We start from the raw sequence: 15,197 nt of genomic DNA on the forward strand, positions 1-15,197 counted from the left end.
TGTGTGTGTGTTTTGTTTTTGTAAGAAGTGTTTCTTTATTTGAGTAATATACTTTCTATCTTTGTTTGCTCATATCGATTTTCAGACTCTAAACACTCAGCCACAGGTCTCCAATTGGTAGCGAGAGAGAGATAGAGGGAGAGAGACGCAGGAAGCGTCTCTATAAACTAACTAACCAACGAACCGCAAGTCCGTTACAGCCCCTTCTTGCTACGACAGTGCATTTTTGTGTGTGTGTGTGTGTCCATTTTGCGATCCATCAATATGCTTCTTCATACGGCTTAACTTAACATCTTCTCATGACGTGTCGCTCAAAATTATCTTAACGGGGGGGAGGTCCCAAGGAGGATGAGGATGATGAGGAGGAGGAGAAGGAAAATGGCATTGCGCGCCGTTATTCGTTCACAGCTGTGTATTGGTAAGCCCTTTTTTCTTGGGGGGGATGTGAGGAGCCGAAGGTTCAGTACAAAGGAAAGACTGTTTGTTCGTCTGCCATTTTGTTTTGCAGGTAATAGCACTACTACTAGTAGCGAAAAAAATGGTCATCTGTCCGGGTTAAAATAAAACAAAAAGAACGAACGCAGTCCACTAGCAACTAACCGACCAACCGTGTGGGGACAGTCTGTTCCGCGCGCACGGCCTGCTATCGAACCTGCCATCCGGTACTCCGGTGCTATGGTGTTAAGGCTGGACGAACCACGATACCACCACGATGTATCGTACAGAAGCGCTCCAACGTTATGCTTGTGTTTGTTGTTTGCTTTCTCCCCTGAGAACGCACGGATTACAAAGCTTGGCGAGCTAATCGAGATCACTAGCAGAATGCGTGGGTTGGGCCTGACACCTGACGGCATCTGGCGGTTCGCATAACCTTACAAATCCTCACCAAAAGCCCGCAGTCCGTGTGTTTCAACATCCAACATCCAGGTACACGTACCAAACGAAACGTTACACTTTTTGGTGACTAAAACCCCCCCGCGGCCCGGTTTTGAACAATCGAACAAAGCAAAAGAAAAAAAAAGGAGAAAACTGAAGAAAAAAACTGCATAAGATTTGAAAGACCATTGCTTTGCTTCCGGGAGTACCGAAATTGTTTTTCGTTTTTTTTTTGTTGTTGTTTTGTTTTATAATCATTCATTCGCCTGTCTAAATGCTAATGCAGAATATCTTTATCCGTAGCCCTAACATACACACACACAATTACGGTTCCACTAGCTCGGTTCGGGGTTTATGTCGAACGACGGTTTTGTTTATCCCCTGTCACCGTCCTGTCCAGCTTCCATGCACAATAGGAGCAGCAGCAGCAGCAGGTAGCAATTGCATCCCAACAAAAATTACTGCTGGCCAGGAATCGAGGCGAACAAAAAAAATATTATAATAAATAAATTTACTAACCATCCTAAACAAGACGTCAGCCGTTAGGACACAGACGTCAGACGTTAGGAAACAGACGATTCCTTGGCACACACGTCTGAGTTTAAATTAAAAAAGAAAGCGTTCTCGTACGACTGTTTGCCTGCGTACCATCGTTTTTTTTTTTTTTTTTGCTACTAGATTTTAGATCGTGTGGCTGTTTTCCTCCTATTTTGTTGTTTTGTTAATTCCCTAATATAATTGTTTCCTCCTGCAGTTACACTTTTTTTTCTCTCTCTCTCTCTCTGCAAACATTTTGCCATACAATCTTACAATCAGCGCATAAATATGTATACAAAAAAAAAATTCTAGCAAATCACGCAAAAAAAGGAAAAAAATAAATATTGTGCAGTAAATCGGTTCGCGTAAAGCATTTTTACGAACACTGCTTCACCAGAGCTTGCGCCTGACAGCTTACTCACACCATACACAATTTGAGCAGCAACAAAAAAAAATTAATAAATCAATAAACAAGATCCCCCTTTTTTCCTTGGCGCGCACAGAACCTGCGAGATGCTAGAAGGGCTCGTGATGCAGATTTCTGCCGATTTAACTTTAACTTCTAATATGCAAAACAAGATCGTTCTTGTCTAACTTTTACGGGGGGTGGGTGGGGGGCTGGGGGGGCGGTATACGCTGTGTGAAGTTGTGTTGTGTTTTTCCCGTGTGTATGTGTGTGTGTGTGTGTGTGTGTATGTCCACACTTGGTGGATGCTCTGTCCTAGCAAGTTCCAAATCCTTCCAACAAAGCTTGGTAGCAGCTATAGCAAGCAGCAATCACCAGACAAATGAACCGTCCCCCTTCCTCTATCCAAACCGACCTCCTGCGCTGACCGTTCTTGTGTATGTATGGATGTTGGGCGGGTTGCATTTTTCTTGCCTCGTTCGTTTTCCTTCTGCTACTTTTTCTCAGCGCTCGCTCACTCACTCGCCTATTCACCCTACACGCACAATGTTTTTAGCACAAAAAAACAAAAAAAAACAGGGATTGATTACGTACCCTAGGGTTTTTGGGGGAAGGGGTGGGTGGGGGGGGATTGGGGGGAAGTAATTTAACTGTTCTAAACGCTAGTTGTGACACCTTACCTAACGAGTTTGCTTTCGTATAAACTAACCTTTCTCTCTCTCTCTCTCTCTTTTTTGTTGTTGCTTCTTCTTCCTCCTCTTGCTTTCTGCTCTCATTTCTGTTACTATTACGCGCGTCCACCTTACCAATATTCACCACGTTTGCGCATCTCCCCCTATAACGCCCCCATTCTTCTCGCTTCTCGCCACCTACCACCGCATTATGCATGCACGTCTTTTTCACGGATTAGGAAAACAAGAAACGCATTCTGCACATCACACCTCCCCACTATACAGGTTGCGAGGCGCAACAGCGTTTAAATGATGAGATGGTGATGCCGTATCGTGCTCACATCATTCCCAAACGCACCCCCGTCCTATTCATCCGTATCGCTGGACAGTTTATCTTTATCACGCCGCTCCTCTCGCTTGTTTTCGCCGCACGTAACGGTGGGCGGATTGTTGCTGCCCTGCTGCATCGCCCGTTGCTTCATTATTGTCCAATCGAAGGTGTAGTCGTACTGATGGTTAAGGGTACGGAACAGAATTCTGAAAACAATAAAAGAAAGTATGTATGCATATTTAACAAAACGATACACGCACAGAAATTTTACAATTGGCTCCTTAAAGAACATGTACGTAAAGCTCTTGGATCATAGAAACGTATTTGAAACTTTCACATTCGAACGGATAAATCTGATCGTTCCCCTAAAATTCCGCAATTGTGCCGACTGTCTTATTAATACCGCGTGTAGGTGGGAAGTTTGTACCTCATTTCAGGGGGAAAGGCCCGAGATTTGAACCGTGCCGTGTGAAAATCAGCGCGACTGTCGCCTCTAGGACAATTGGTCTTTTTATTCTTCTTTGGCACTACAACTTCGAGAGGATCGGCCTACCATTTCTAACTTTGTCAAGCTCATTTTAAACCGTAGCTGGATGGTAAAGATCGGAAAACGTTCCGGATATTACGAAATTTCGAGACACACACAATAACGATAAACAGACAATTAAAAAAAACGAACGAACGAATAGATTAGTGACAACCCCAATACCTGTTTCCCTAGATGGAAGTGCACTGAAACCTGTTTAGAAAAAAAATGCGACAAAAGAGCAGCCCCTTACCTGAACAGCTGCCGCAGATACATGTAGTCCGGTCCTTCCTCAAAGCGCAAACTGCGACAGTAGTTCAAGTACATCGCAAACTCCGCCGGAAAGCCCTTGCACAGCACCTCGATCGGGGTGGACATCTTTTTCTCCGAGATCTTCTCATACTTCTGCTTCTTGTTGGTCGCCTTCAGCCCCTGCCACGGTAGCGAGCCCCGGTTGAAGTACATCATCACGTACCCGAGCGATTCCATATCGTCGCGGCGGCTCTGCTCGATCCCGAGATGCGCATTGATCGACGCGTAACGTGCGGTACCGGTCAGATTTTTGTCCTCCCGGTACGAGATGTGAATGCGGGAACGGAAGTCACGGTACTTCTTCGCCAGCCCGAAATCGATCAGGAACAGCTTGTTGCAGTGCCGCCCGATACCCATCAGAAAGTTGTCCGGCTTGATGTCGCGGTGGATGAAGTTCTTCATGTGCAGGTACTCGAGCCGCCCGATCATCTGGTCCACCAGCATCAGCACGGTTTTGATCGTGAAGTGCCGGCTGCAGAAGTTGAACAAATCCTCCAGCGACGGGCCGAGCAGATCCATCACCAGTACGTGGTAGCTGCGCTCCTGGCCGAAGTACCGGATGTGCGGTATGCCGACACCGCCGGTCAGCACTTTGTACAGTTTGTACTCGTAGGTCAGCTGCGGATGGCGGGCCAATATGCTCTCCACCTTCAGCGCTACCTCCTCGCCATTGGTGATGTTGATGCCGAGATAGATATCGCCGAACGAGCCCGATCCGATCTTGCGGATGATGCGATACTTGCCGGCCACGATGAAATCATTCATTTTCGCGTCTTGGTTTCCGTGCCGTTTCCTGTTTTGTAAGTGATGCTCTCTCTCTCTCTCTACTCGGATGTAGAGGAAGGTGGGAAAGGATTTGAGATGCGCGGAGGGAAGGGAATTATCAAGAGTAGGTGCTGTGAAGCAATAGAATGAAGGTAGCAGCAGCAGCAGCCGCTCGTAGCCTCGGGTTACACTTGATTGTTTTGGATTGATGCCGGATTTGATTGCTGCTGGGTGGGTTTTCTCGATCCCTTGGCAGACGATCTACCCTTGGTGTATCTTAGAATGGTGATTCGACTATTGTGACTGTTAACTGTTTGATTGGTGGTGTAGCTCCGCACGAACCGCTGCTATATCCTTGAGATATACAGTGCTGATGCTGCAGAGAGAGAAAGAAGGAGAGAGAGAAAAAGGGAAAACGTACAAAATATTAGCATAGAGCAACTGAATTTCCCGCACGATTCACAGTTTTTTGTTTTCCATATAGGTAGGCCAAACGGGAACGGGAACATTTCACTGCAGCTTGTTATTTCTCCTCATCACTTCCCTATCGGATGTTTATTCAGTGCAAATGCTATTTCTGAACCTCCACTCTAAACGCTCATGAGAATCAAACATCTGTTTCACCTGCAGAAGGATGACTTGCGGCCAAACTGTTCTACGCTCGTCCAACGACCCACAAGTCGCTTAACAACACATTTTTAAGAAATAATTTTCACCAAAATTTGTCACTCGCTCCACAGTCACAGCAGCAGCGTTGCCATTTTCTCTCATACCACACACTATCTACACTAAACCACACGCACACCAGGCCAACTCACACAGTCCCGCGTACACGATCGAACTAAATACGTTCCACTCACACGCACACACTCTAAACGTGTACACCGTTCGAAGACCAATAGAGCGCAATAGATGGATCGCTGTACCCCGCGTGTAAAAGGGGTTGAATGTTTCGACTTTTTTTTCACTTAACGTGATTTGCCTAGCTTAGTTTTAATAGGAAGTGCACAGAAAAATGTTACTCGTGAGCAAGCAAAACGCACCGATTCGAAGTTTAATGTTTTACACACTGCTGCCCGAGCTACCATGACAATCGGGTCAAACGTGTTCTAGCATACACTTACACCGCTACACACAGGCACACGCATACACTGGGTCGGGATATGAGGTCGTCGATGTCACAACATCTACTCGCACAGACAGCTCTCTCGCTGCAGCAGTTTTCTTTGTAATGTGGTGCTTCTTCATGTCGGGGCTGTCAAACACCCCGCCAGATGTAGAAGATGCGAATTTTTTGTGTGCATTGCCTTTGATGCTGTTGCAAGTGAAGTTAGTTGGATTTGCGATACAAATTCACCGTGTATTAATCGATGGATTAAATTCTGAATTTGAGAAATTAATTTTTCAAACCGTGCGCAAATGTAATCCACAACTATTTTACATCTTCAAATCTCAGAACGGGGTTGGAACAAAATTTGGTTTTAAAATTTTCTCACAAGTGTGCTTGAATTGCCACTGGATGTCAAAATTGTTCATCCTAGGTATGCGTAGTAGCTTTGAACACAACTAGTTTTAACATATATCAGGTAATTTAAGTAAAGTGAGCTAGATTAAATTTTCACTCAACAGCAAAACAAAAATCGAAGGAATTATTATTTTGTTTGGATTTATTGTAACTTTTCTAATCTTTTAACACGTTCAACACTTTGCCGCTTCATACTATCTTTTCACTTCTGTCACCAACAAATGTATTAATTTGTTCGAATCTTTCGCATGTGCGAACGTTACAACAATGCTGCACTGTGCGCTACGGAACATTACGGAAGACACATTTGCGCTAAGCGTCTCAAGTGTTCCTGTCAAGGAAGCTAGAAAAAGTGGCATCCGAAGATCACTGGAGTTTCCAGCTAGCTGACTCTGAACGGTGCACATACCATGCGATTGACGTATTGGCAACTTTGTGTTAGAACACCCTGCTCAACGGGACTGGCACGCTTGGCGAGAGCCAACCCGAACAACCTACTCGCTACTGGCTCGTAAACCTAGTGTTTGACAAGCCTGTTCCCAAAAGCAGTCGATGATTTTCTTCATCCTTCCGCCGTCTGGTATGGCGGTGGTCATTTCTTCATAGAAACATGGGTTAAACTTACTTTTAACAATACAAAACACAGGCGACGTGTGCACTGTGACTGGGCCGAGGAATATGGCTTCTGGCTGCTTTTCAAACTAATAAGCCCTCTTTCCCGTTTGTTCGTTTGGCCACTGTTCGATCTATTTCCTGTGTCACCTCACCAACACTCGTCGCCAACGAACGGAAAATACGAGCAGCAGCAGGAGCAGCAGCAGCAGCAGCAACAGCAGCAGTAGTAAGGTACGGCTATTCGCTTGCAATGGCTGCCACCCTTGAGCGACACGGCTAGCTCGGTTTCCGGAGCTAAAGTGAAATTAACGGACACACTGGCGCATTAGCGGACACTGAAACAACTCATTATTCAACTGTTCATGATTCACCAGCACCCAGAAAACAGATAACAGGACAGCCCGACCAACTAGCACATCCAGCACGGAAAATCAAACGACGAATGCCCACATTGGCGAAGTGTCAATATGGCGACCCTACAAAACTTCGATTAGCTTGAAATTCGTCGAATGCGGTGGTTCGAAGGAATTTCGTACACTTTTTCCTTTTGCTTCGCAGGCACACCTTTATGGTAGCGACGAAATGTCACTTGGCTTTATGGCGTGGAAAAAACGCGAACAAAAACTTTCTTGACAAGGCTTGCGATAACTGTACAAGATGAATAGATGTGAAATGTGCCGAGAAAAATTATACTTTTGCTATACATATTCGCGTATGTGTGAGGAACATGTACACACGCTCTTTGTTTCAATGTCGTTCAATGAACGATAACTTCTAGCACTAATGATTTACACTGTCTGAGCATTTTTTTTTATTAATTTACGCTTTGTGCACTGCAAATGGCAGTTATAGCATTTTCAATTTATCTTGGCTATTCATGAAAAAAAAAAAACAGTTCTAATGTGCTGTTTTTTTGGTTCATGAGATGATATGAATTTACTAAAGTTGTTACAGGTGCTGTTAAAATTTTATTAAGAATTTTTAATTTTTGACCGAAAGGCTCGAGCGTATGATTTAAAAGTAACAAATCCATGGACTCAAACCGTCTCGATTGTATTATGTGAGATGGTCTGTCCAAGCAGAAGCATTTGGAAAAGAAAAATCCATCCCGATTTCTGATGGTATCATGTTAGTACAACTGAAATAGCTTATCAGATCCGCGATCATCACGATATTCTTCACGCTTCCTGAGTGTGGTATTTGAGCTTAATCCTATACAATGTTTGTACGACCCAGTCGTACGAGACTGAGCAGTGGCTCCAGCTTGAAGTAAAGTGGGATACTGCGAATTCGTCCAAAACGAGAGCGATCGTCGTAAAATCGGTATCTTTTCTGTGTTTACATCGTTCCTATTCCCTTACGCTTAATTATTAAAAATCAATTTAAAACTCTCTTCAGAGAACCACAGAAAGAAAAAAGGAACACAATAGAAAACCGAAATTTTAAAAACCTTTAGTCCGGTTCATCAAGCACCAGTAACGGTGGCGCCATCGATTGCACGTTACTGGATACCTAACAGGCCTTGAAAATGTCACTGGCTGCGTAAATGTGTAGAGGAGGCTTTATCTTGGAACTGTCAAACATGTGTCACAAAAGGCTTTTCCATGGGGCCCGCAAAGGAAAACAAGAACACCAATTTAGGGAATTCCTGAACACATTTGCATGCAGTATTAATAACTTATGCTTAACATTTCTTTTATAGTTTTCTTCACAAAAAAAAAAAAATCCAAAACCGCTGTAACAAGATATGACTTTTGTCGTCGTGCCTCTGGGTCAAAAAGAGTTTGACATTACTGACTTACTTGCAACCATTTTGCCCGTTTGCAGGAAACCAAATCGATAGTGGGACTTTTCGTTCCTGGAACTAGATGATGGAATAGAAACTGAAACATAACGTCACGGTTTAATGTAAATTATAAAAACGCTTTTTCCCTTTGAGAAACCATAATTCCCCGTTGCAGCAAACGGCACTGTAAACAGCAGCGAAGCAAAACAAGAAAACCCATCGTACAATTTGACGTTTGCGCTCATATCCCAACCACTGACAGTTGGTGTTATTTTCGTATTCTTTGTTCCTGTGCAGCATTTCGCAAAAGCAAAACGGGGGTTTACCAGAGCGAAGAGAGCGAAGTGTCGTTTCGAAGGCTGTGTTCGTTCCGTGCGATGTGCATCACCGAGCTGCCTGATGGCTGCACGAAAACAGCACTGTGCTAGTAAACAAAAATGCAGCTGCTGCAAGCTTTAATCCTGCTGCAAACACATCTGCCGTTGGCCGAGCCCACAGACGACGTCGGTGCGAAGTGAGACATTCATCTGCTCGGTACGGTTTGTGTGCGTGAGTGCGTGTGTGCGTGTACTAGAGAAGCAACGAAGAAAAACAATCGCACAGTGACGGAGTGAAAAGGTGGAGTGAACAAGAATAACAACAACAGTACCCAGCACGAGCAAGAAAACATTCACGAAAGTTGTGACGCGTCCTGTGTTCCGGGTATCCTTTCCCTGTTTTTGTTTCTGCACTCTTCTTTCCTTTTGATGAGCGGACGGTGGTTCTAGGTGTTGGGGCGGGGGTTTTTTCTTTCCCGGAGGATTAACAGCTCCGACTGAGTGTGATATGCGCGCAAGCGGACATGCGGAAACATATCGTACCACACGAAGGACAAGGCTGATAAAGTTGGTGCGTGAAATCTTCCGGCAAACGGTTTAGGATATTGCTCGGGAACGTTGCCCGCTTCGATCAACCTTTGATTTGGGAAAGAAACGTATGCAAACCTTGCTTGCAGCATTACTAAAGCGCATCGGTCAATGACACCCGGCCAGAAGGTAAACAGACGGCCGACCCTGAACATTACCACCGTTTAACCCTTTACGCGAAGCTCAGCAATGACTTAACGCTAGTTCGGCAGGTGAAGCAGCAGAATAATGATGGTGCTTTTACGTGCGGAACGACTTGTTTGGTAAGTTTCCGCCGGGCTCTGTTCCCGTGGGCCCTTTCTTATCCTTTCCACAATCCTTTTTCTTTTTGGGCAGATGCAGCAGAACGTAGCAGACAACCTCCCCCCCGAACACGATTTAGTGTGCGCACGATGGCGAAGGAATACGATTATCTGCTGAAAGTGCTGCTGGTAGGCGATAGCGATGTGGGCAAGCAGGAGATTCTATCCGGCCTGGACGATGGCTCAACGGAAAGCCCATTCTGCAGCGGTAGTGGCAGTACGTAACACAGCTTTTACCCTTTTGCCTGTCAACTGTCTTTATTGATCCTGTCTCTCGTTTGGTTACAGCGGCACACAAAACGACCACCATCCTGCTGGACGGCAAGCGCGTGAAACTACAGATCTGGGACACATCCGGCCAGGGCCGGTTTTGCACGATCATTCGGTCGTATTCGCGCGGCGCCCAGGGCATCATACTCGTGTACGACATCACGAACAAGTGGAGCTTCGACGGGCTAAACCGGTGGCTGAAGGAGGTCGAGGAGCATGCGCCGGGCGTGCCGAAGGTGCTGGTAGGGAACCGGCTGCACCTGGCGTTCAAGCGGCAGGTGGCGGCGAAACAGGCCGAACTGTACGCGTCCCGCAACAAGATGGCCTGCTTCGAGATATCGCCGCTGTGCGATTTCAACATACGCGAATCGTTCTGCGAGCTCGCCCGGATGGCACTGCACCGGAACGGGATGGAGCGGATCTGGCGCACCAACAAGGTGCTCTCCCTGCAGGAACTGTGCTGCCGCAGCATCTGCCGGCGGACGAATGTATATACCATAGATAGCCTTCCGCTGCCACCGTCGGTCAAATCGTATCTGCGATCGTACGCGCTCACCTCCTCCCAGTGCTTAAACACGGTGCTGAACAATTCCGCGTCGATTGCGAAGAATCTCAAATGCAAAACCGCCACCTCGTACCAACTGAAGCACAACGTTCGCAACGGGTGCGTCATTTCCTGATCCCGTCACGGCGCTAGGTCGCGGCTCGAGTGGTTGGTGTGCCGGTAGCCGGGCAGCCGAGGATGAATGGAAAAAAAGAAGGAAACACATGGCCAGGTGTCGGTGAGGAGCGCCCGAGTATCGTGGTTGGTTCGTGCTTTCCTTCCTCATTCAACGGGTTCCCTTTTGATGAAACAATTTTTTGACACCGATCGTCGGAAGTATTTTGTTTTAAACTAACACACATTACCTCACACTTAAAAGCGAAGCTGCCACACATTTGTTCGCGATTTTTTTTGTTTAGTTCTTCTCTTTGCGAGCATCGTTACACAATCAAACTCCATCCCGTTAAACGGAACAAAGGCACAACAAGAGTACCAGCGGCAGTGGTAGAAAAAGTAGCAGTAGTATTAAAATTGTCATAGAAGGCGGTTTCGAGGACATAGTTGGCAGGATGAGTCTGAGGTATTGAACTGTTCGGGCATGCAGTTGAGTCATTTTTGAATTTGCTTCGAGATGTTGTCGGTATGATTAGCCCGTACACATCAAGGCCCGTTCCAAAGGAGCCAATTGTGTGTGCGCCTGGACAAATCAATTCCCTGACATAACTTGTCAACATCTTTCTTTCGAATTCCCTTCCCCCAAAACGGAACCTCCTCTTCTGAGCCCTTCAATATTTTTCTTTTCCAAATAGAGTAAGCGAACGGATAGCGGAAACGTGCACCTCAAATGATGAGACTAACGGTCCTGATGAATGTTTCCAGAACTCTTTTTGTTTTGTCTTTCTTCTAAACAAACACCTCAACACTTCTTGTGCGGCCTCTACGGGGCGAGCGCGCACAACAGGGACAAGAAATGAACCAAATACTAATTTTATTAACAAAATCAATTACGCTAAGGTATCTTAAAACACGTACACGCACACACACACAAACACGTGCACACAAGAAGAAGAAGAAAAAAAAACGATTTATAATTTGCTCGGACACGGCGGACGTCAGACGTCAGACGTTTAAACCGTCGTTGTCCGCGAAAGGCAATGCTTCCACGCGCTGTCGAATACACGCGTGTGTGTGTGTGTGATTTTCACAATTCATTATGAGCTGGCCGTATATTGCGGCAACTCTCTTCTTACTAGACTGAAGTCAACTGTTGTAGGGCAAAAAAAGCGAACGGAAAACAAGGAAGTACTGTAAAGTATTACTTCCGGCAAGTTGTGCTTTAGCGTTATGTTTTGTTTTCGGTTCGCTTTTTTGCTGTATTATCGAATAGGTTTTTTTTGGTTGTTAGTTTTTCTGTTTGTTTGTTTTTTTTTTTACCTGTAAATCCACAGTGAGTCATTTTAGCTTAGCTAAGAGAAAGGTCGAATTCATCACCCAAACCCCGATGCAAAAAAAGGCAAATAATGATTTTTCCCCCCACCCAAACAGGTAGTAAAACAAAACGTCCCAAATGTTAACAACAATAACAACGGTTGTTTAACAAAAACATATGGACGCCGAGTTTTGTTGCCTAGTAGATTAGTAGTAGGCAGGTAACATTGAGCCAGAACCGTTCACCGGTGCGGTATATTTAAAGCAAAACTGAAACCACAGCAAAGGAAAGATTTACTAGTATTTTAAGTGTGCGGTGTACACAGCATCAGGACGACACCGAGAACCTCTTTTTTGCTACGAAATCTTTACACTCGGAACCAAAAACGTGCACGTGAGATATAATGCGTTTAATGCGTTGTGTGTGTGTGCATGTTGTATGTATGTGCGTATGAGTAGGTTGGTTCCAGGAGAAGATTCCAACACGGGACACATATTCCACAAGGGCTCGTGCGACATTCAAAATGTTGTTCATGAGTCCAAAAAAACCAAAAACACACACGAAACAAGGCAACAATTAAGCCGCAAACAAGTTTGTGTGTCTGTGTGTGTGTTTAAAGTCGGGTTCCATTTGTTTCATTAGTATTAAAATCATATGTATATTGGAAAGGGCAAAAAATGGGAAAATTTGGATAATTGAAAACAGAAAATGAAAAATCAAACACACACACACACACACACACATTCACACAAAACTGTTGAAAACACAACCCAAAAAAACAAGAAACAAGTACAATCCAATATTTTGGCTGCTGTTACACTTTTTTGCGACCAGAACTGTAGCGCCGAAGGAAAAGAAGCACCAAAAGTGAAATTAAAACGCACAAACAATTTTTAGTACTGAAATGAAGCTAGAAAAGCGACGCAACACACACACACACACACACACACACACACACACACACACAAAAAACCCCCATAGGCATCCTGATAATACAGTGAACTTCAGTACATACAGGGTTTACGAACCATGCAATGGAACGTTTGAATTGGCCGTTAAAAAACGTTTCAACTGGATAGTGGAACGTTGCGTATTCTCCGTTGTAAAAATTTGCGAGTCAAGTAAGGGAAGTTGGGAAAAAAAAAATTCCAAACGCGTCAGTGGAATTTTGCAATCAACTATGGATTAACTAAGTAGTATCCTGGCACAAAATTCCACCTGCTGGTTGCAACTTCCCACCACGGGAGTACAATATTCCACTATCCCGATGAAACATTCCATTGTATGGTTCGAAACCAACAAAAACAAAAGTCCACCTGGTTATAACAACTCACGATTGGAGGGCGATCCCGACAACGAAAAATTGACACTCAACCCGTCACACGTTCCTGAGACGGGGGACCGCGGTACGGCAACCCCACTCCAATGAGATTTAGTGTGTGCGAGAGCGAGCTATGATTTCAATTTATTTATGAGGTGTTTTTTATTTCTTTAAGTAGCAATAATGTACGATACGAACAAAAAGGGCGGAAAAATACAATAATGTGAATGAATTATTATTAAAAAAAAAACCAACACAGAAAGTCACCATCAAACAGGTTTGAAGGAGGGGAAAGAAACAGCGCACGGGACGCCATTTTTATGGCAAATAGCCATCGTAGATGTAGTTACCACCACCATCACCGTAGGGTAGTGTCTTCCGTTCCACGTACTTATTGTGCTGCGTACCGTAGTTTGCGTGTCCCAGCTGGAACAAGTTGTGCTTCTTCTGGCTTTGACCGTGCAGCTGACTGAGCCGGTTCCGGTGCAGGCCCGGGTAGGATGCGTCGTGGTACGGTTGGGCCGCCGCAGCCTTGTAATCGTTGGTGATGAGCTTCACAAACACCTGCTGCTTGTCGGCGGACGGTGGCACCTGCAGCGTATCGTACACCGGGAGATTCGGCCCGGTGGCCGGTGCAACGATCGGCCTAAGGCCCAGCTCGTGGCGGCTCATCGATTTGATCACCTGCTCCTTCTCGATCGCTTCCAGCTCGTCGCGATTTTTGTACAGCATGCAGAAGGCACGCATCGTAAAGAAGTACAGAAACTCCACGCCGGACAGCAGGCTGAAGCCAAGAAACAGGCCCGCAATGCCGCCGAACGAAACCAGCAGATCAACCCACCCGAACAGTACCTCTCGCTTGTAGCGTATAATCGGCCAGGTAAGGTACTCGATCGTGACCTGTGCCTCCTGTTGTTCCTCCTCCGTTTTCATGCTAAACCGAACATTACAGAACAGACGGGGGGTAAGTTGTCGGCTCCCGTGCTACCCGTCATCCCGCGTACTTACATCTTCGAGTACTTCTCGATGTCGTACACCGTGTTGAGACATCCGAGCTCACAGTCCTGACAGCTGTAGATGCTGGTAATGTTTTCCGTGTACTCGCTCAAACACTGAAAGCTGCTCGACGTACAGATCGGTATCGCGCGTACCGGTGCGTAGAACGGCGGTACGCACTTGCAGTACTTCAGGCTTTTCGCGATCCGGCACTCCTTCATGCAGCCGGAAAACGTGTACGCATCCTGGTAGTACTGGAGCTTCTCCTCCTCGGGAAAGATGCACTTCCGCTGGCCGATCGATAGCTGCTGGGCGTCCTCGGTCGTGTACGTTTGCTTCATCGAGATGAGAAACTCTACCTTCGAGTCGATGTCCCACATTACCTGGGGCTGAAAGTCCCAGCCGGAGATTTCGTTGTACGAGTGGACGAATATGTTGCTTTCGCGCAGTGGCTCGAACGTTAGGGCCCACTTCTTATCCGTCTCGAACAGTACGTACACCTCGGTGTTGAGCACTCTGCAGGGATTCAGGGTGAGTCGTTGATGTGATGCAATTAATACATGTTGCAATTCCTCCTAGTATTTTGGGATTTTCTTCTTTGGTGCAGAAGCGCATCAAGACGATGTCCAATGAGACATCAGGTCTCGTGCAAGATGAGGCCTGTTTAACAAGGGACAAGGTCCTGTGGCCGACAAGGACCCTTAGACGATAATACCTAAGGCCTTACCATGTATTTGGAGAAGAACATGGGTTCTATGTAGATGAGTCCTCTTGGATGAGGCCAAGCGTACGCTCTTGGAATACGAGGTCTCTGGCGATATTGGCCGTATCATGAGTCTAAGAAGCGTATGGCAGGTGCGCGCCAGCGAAGATGTATGTTGTATCCATATAATATATTACGATCAAGTCACATCCCCTGGATATTTGGATCCCCTGAACAGTAGGATCCCTACAAGATGAGGCATTTTGAAAGGCAAGGCTCTATAGAAAATGCGGCTATGTGATCGACAAGCCCCCTGAGCAATAATATCTGAAGGCTTAGTCAGTGACGAATCAAGCCCGTTGTAGGTCCTAAGCAGG

At 45.8% G+C, this 15,197-nt stretch overlaps 3 protein-coding genes across 8 annotated transcripts in view; 1 reads left to right on the top strand and 2 right to left on the bottom strand.

Moving 5' to 3' along the window:
- Positions 1 to 438: 438 nt before the first annotated feature.
- Positions 439 to 7,261, bottom strand: LOC118506293 (casein kinase I-like). Of its 4 annotated transcripts, none has more exons than XM_036043248.1 (4): positions 6,942 to 7,112; positions 6,575 to 6,858; positions 3,601 to 4,800; positions 439 to 3,027 (listed from the first exon to the last, which is right to left on the bottom strand). In XM_036043248.1, exons 3-4 carry the CDS (start codon positions 4,422 to 4,424, stop codon positions 2,856 to 2,858), a joined length of 996 nt encoding a protein of 331 aa, XP_035899141.1. In that variant the 5' UTR covers positions 4,425 to 4,800; positions 6,575 to 6,858; positions 6,942 to 7,112; the 3' UTR covers positions 439 to 2,855. The 4 variants fall into 4 exon arrangements, with proteins under 4 accessions (XP_035899141.1, XP_035899131.1, XP_035899121.1 ...); XM_036043238.1 differs by having other exon boundaries at positions 6,936 to 7,112; XM_036043228.1 differs by having other exon boundaries at positions 5,049 to 7,261.
- A 1,358-nt stretch (positions 7,262 to 8,619) lies between these two features.
- LOC118506369 (ras-related protein Rab-40C) lies at positions 8,620 to 13,362 on the top strand. 2 transcript variants are annotated; one of them, XM_036043404.1, is made up of 4 exons: positions 8,631 to 9,384; positions 9,460 to 9,518; positions 9,592 to 9,774; positions 9,846 to 13,362. In XM_036043404.1, the coding sequence occupies exons 3-4, from the start codon at positions 9,648 to 9,650 to the stop codon at positions 10,505 to 10,507; spliced, it is 789 nt and encodes a 262-aa protein (XP_035899297.1). In that variant the 5' UTR covers positions 8,631 to 9,384; positions 9,460 to 9,518; positions 9,592 to 9,647; the 3' UTR covers positions 10,508 to 13,362. The 2 variants fall into 2 exon arrangements, with proteins under 2 accessions (XP_035899289.1, XP_035899297.1); XM_036043396.1 differs by having other exon boundaries at positions 8,620 to 9,518.
- The window catches only part of LOC118506084 (sodium channel protein Nach), a 67,644-nt gene continuing 64,192 nt past the window's right edge, over positions 11,746 to 15,197 (bottom strand). For both annotated transcript variants that reach the window (XM_036042775.1, XM_036042767.1), the window contains exons 3-4: positions 14,130 to 14,633; positions 11,746 to 14,055 (exon numbers count right to left, since the gene is read on the bottom strand). In XM_036042775.1, the coding sequence (XP_035898668.1) occupies positions 13,440 to 14,055; positions 14,130 to 14,633 (1,120 nt within the window). In that variant the 3' untranslated portion in view covers positions 11,746 to 13,439. The remainder of the gene's footprint in view (positions 14,056 to 14,129; positions 14,634 to 15,197) is intronic.

This window comes from Anopheles stephensi, chromosome X, assembly GCF_013141755.1.
Source record: "Anopheles stephensi strain Indian chromosome X, UCI_ANSTEP_V1.0, whole genome shotgun sequence".
Classification (NCBI taxonomy): domain Eukaryota; kingdom Metazoa; phylum Arthropoda; class Insecta; order Diptera; family Culicidae; genus Anopheles; species Anopheles stephensi.

Bases quoted from the DNA above. Each gene is read 5' to 3' on its own strand.
- LOC118506293 (XM_036043228.1), bottom strand. From the start codon at position 4,424: ATGAATGATTTCATCGTGGCCGGCAAGTATCGCATCATCCGCAAGATC. The intron at 3,028-3,600 runs GTAAGGGGCTGC...TATTGTTTTCAG, and splicing joins TATCTGCGGCAGCTGTTCAG to AATTCTGTTCCGTACCCTTA.
- LOC118506369 (XM_036043396.1), top strand. From the start codon at position 9,648: ATGGCGAAGGAATACGATTATCTGCTGAAAGTGCTGCTGGTAGGCGAT. The intron at 9,775-9,845 runs GTACGTAACACA...GTTTGGTTACAG, and splicing joins ATTCTGCAGCGGTAGTGGCA to CGGCACACAAAACGACCACC.